At 68.3% G+C, this 726-nt stretch overlaps 1 protein-coding gene across 1 annotated transcript in view; it reads left to right on the top strand.

Moving 5' to 3' along the window:
- Positions 1-726, top strand: part of CCNK (cyclin K) — a 32,083-nt gene that overhangs the window by 27,518 nt on the left and 3,839 nt on the right. Inside the window, exon 12 of the mRNA XM_010851429.1 lies at positions 473-725. Within this exon, the coding sequence (XP_010849731.1) occupies positions 473-725 (253 nt within the window). The remainder of the gene's footprint in view (positions 1-472; position 726) is intronic.

Here is a 726-nt window from a genome sequence, read left to right as displayed (position 1 = left end):
GGTCAGACACTGGCCCACGTGTTGTTGATGCCAGGTCACCAGCGTGACCATCTCTCAGCAGACAGTGGTGTGGTCTGGCCCCGGCCTGGGCTCGCCTTCTCCAGGGGCAGAGATGGGCAGAAAGAAGGGGCCCGCACGTGTTTGTGCTAGATGTGGGGCTGGAGTGGAAGGGGCTTCCCGTGCAGGGACGCCCGTGTCTCCTGCGCTCGGGACCAAGGGAAGCGAGGTGGAGAGCCTGTGTGGCGGAAAACGAGCCAACAGCGTCAGGACACGAGCGCGGGCCGTGCTGTCCGGCCACAGGCGGCTTGTTGCTCCTTGGGAAAGTGGCCCACGGCGCTGCGACAGGGCCGGGAGCCCCAGGGGTAATTGGGCTGCACTGGAGCCCTAAGGGGGCGGTGTCCCCCTCCTCCACATGCCGCCTGCTTGGGAGGCAGCGGCCTGGGCCGGCCAGTGACCTGTCTCCCCTCCGCAGACCGGAAGCCACCCCTCGCAGCTGCTTTGGGTGAGGCCGAGCCTCCAGGCCCCGTGGAAGCCAGCGACCTCCCCAAGGTCCAGATCCCTCCTCCGGCCCACCCAGCGCCCGTGCACCAGCCGCCGCCGTTGCCGCACCGGCCGCCGCCTCCACCGCCCTCCAGTTACATGACGGGGATGTCCACCAGCAGCTCCTACATGTCCGGGGAGGGCTACCAGAGCCTGCAGTCCATGATGAAGACCGAGGGCCCCTCC

Source organism: Bison bison, unplaced genomic scaffold (assembly GCF_000754665.1).
Source record: "Bison bison bison isolate TAMUID 2011002044 unplaced genomic scaffold, Bison_UMD1.0 scf7180017864302, whole genome shotgun sequence".
NCBI classification, from domain to species: Eukaryota; Metazoa; Chordata; class Mammalia; order Artiodactyla; family Bovidae; genus Bison; species Bison bison.
This window is presented reverse-complemented; position numbering and strand designations above follow the sequence as displayed.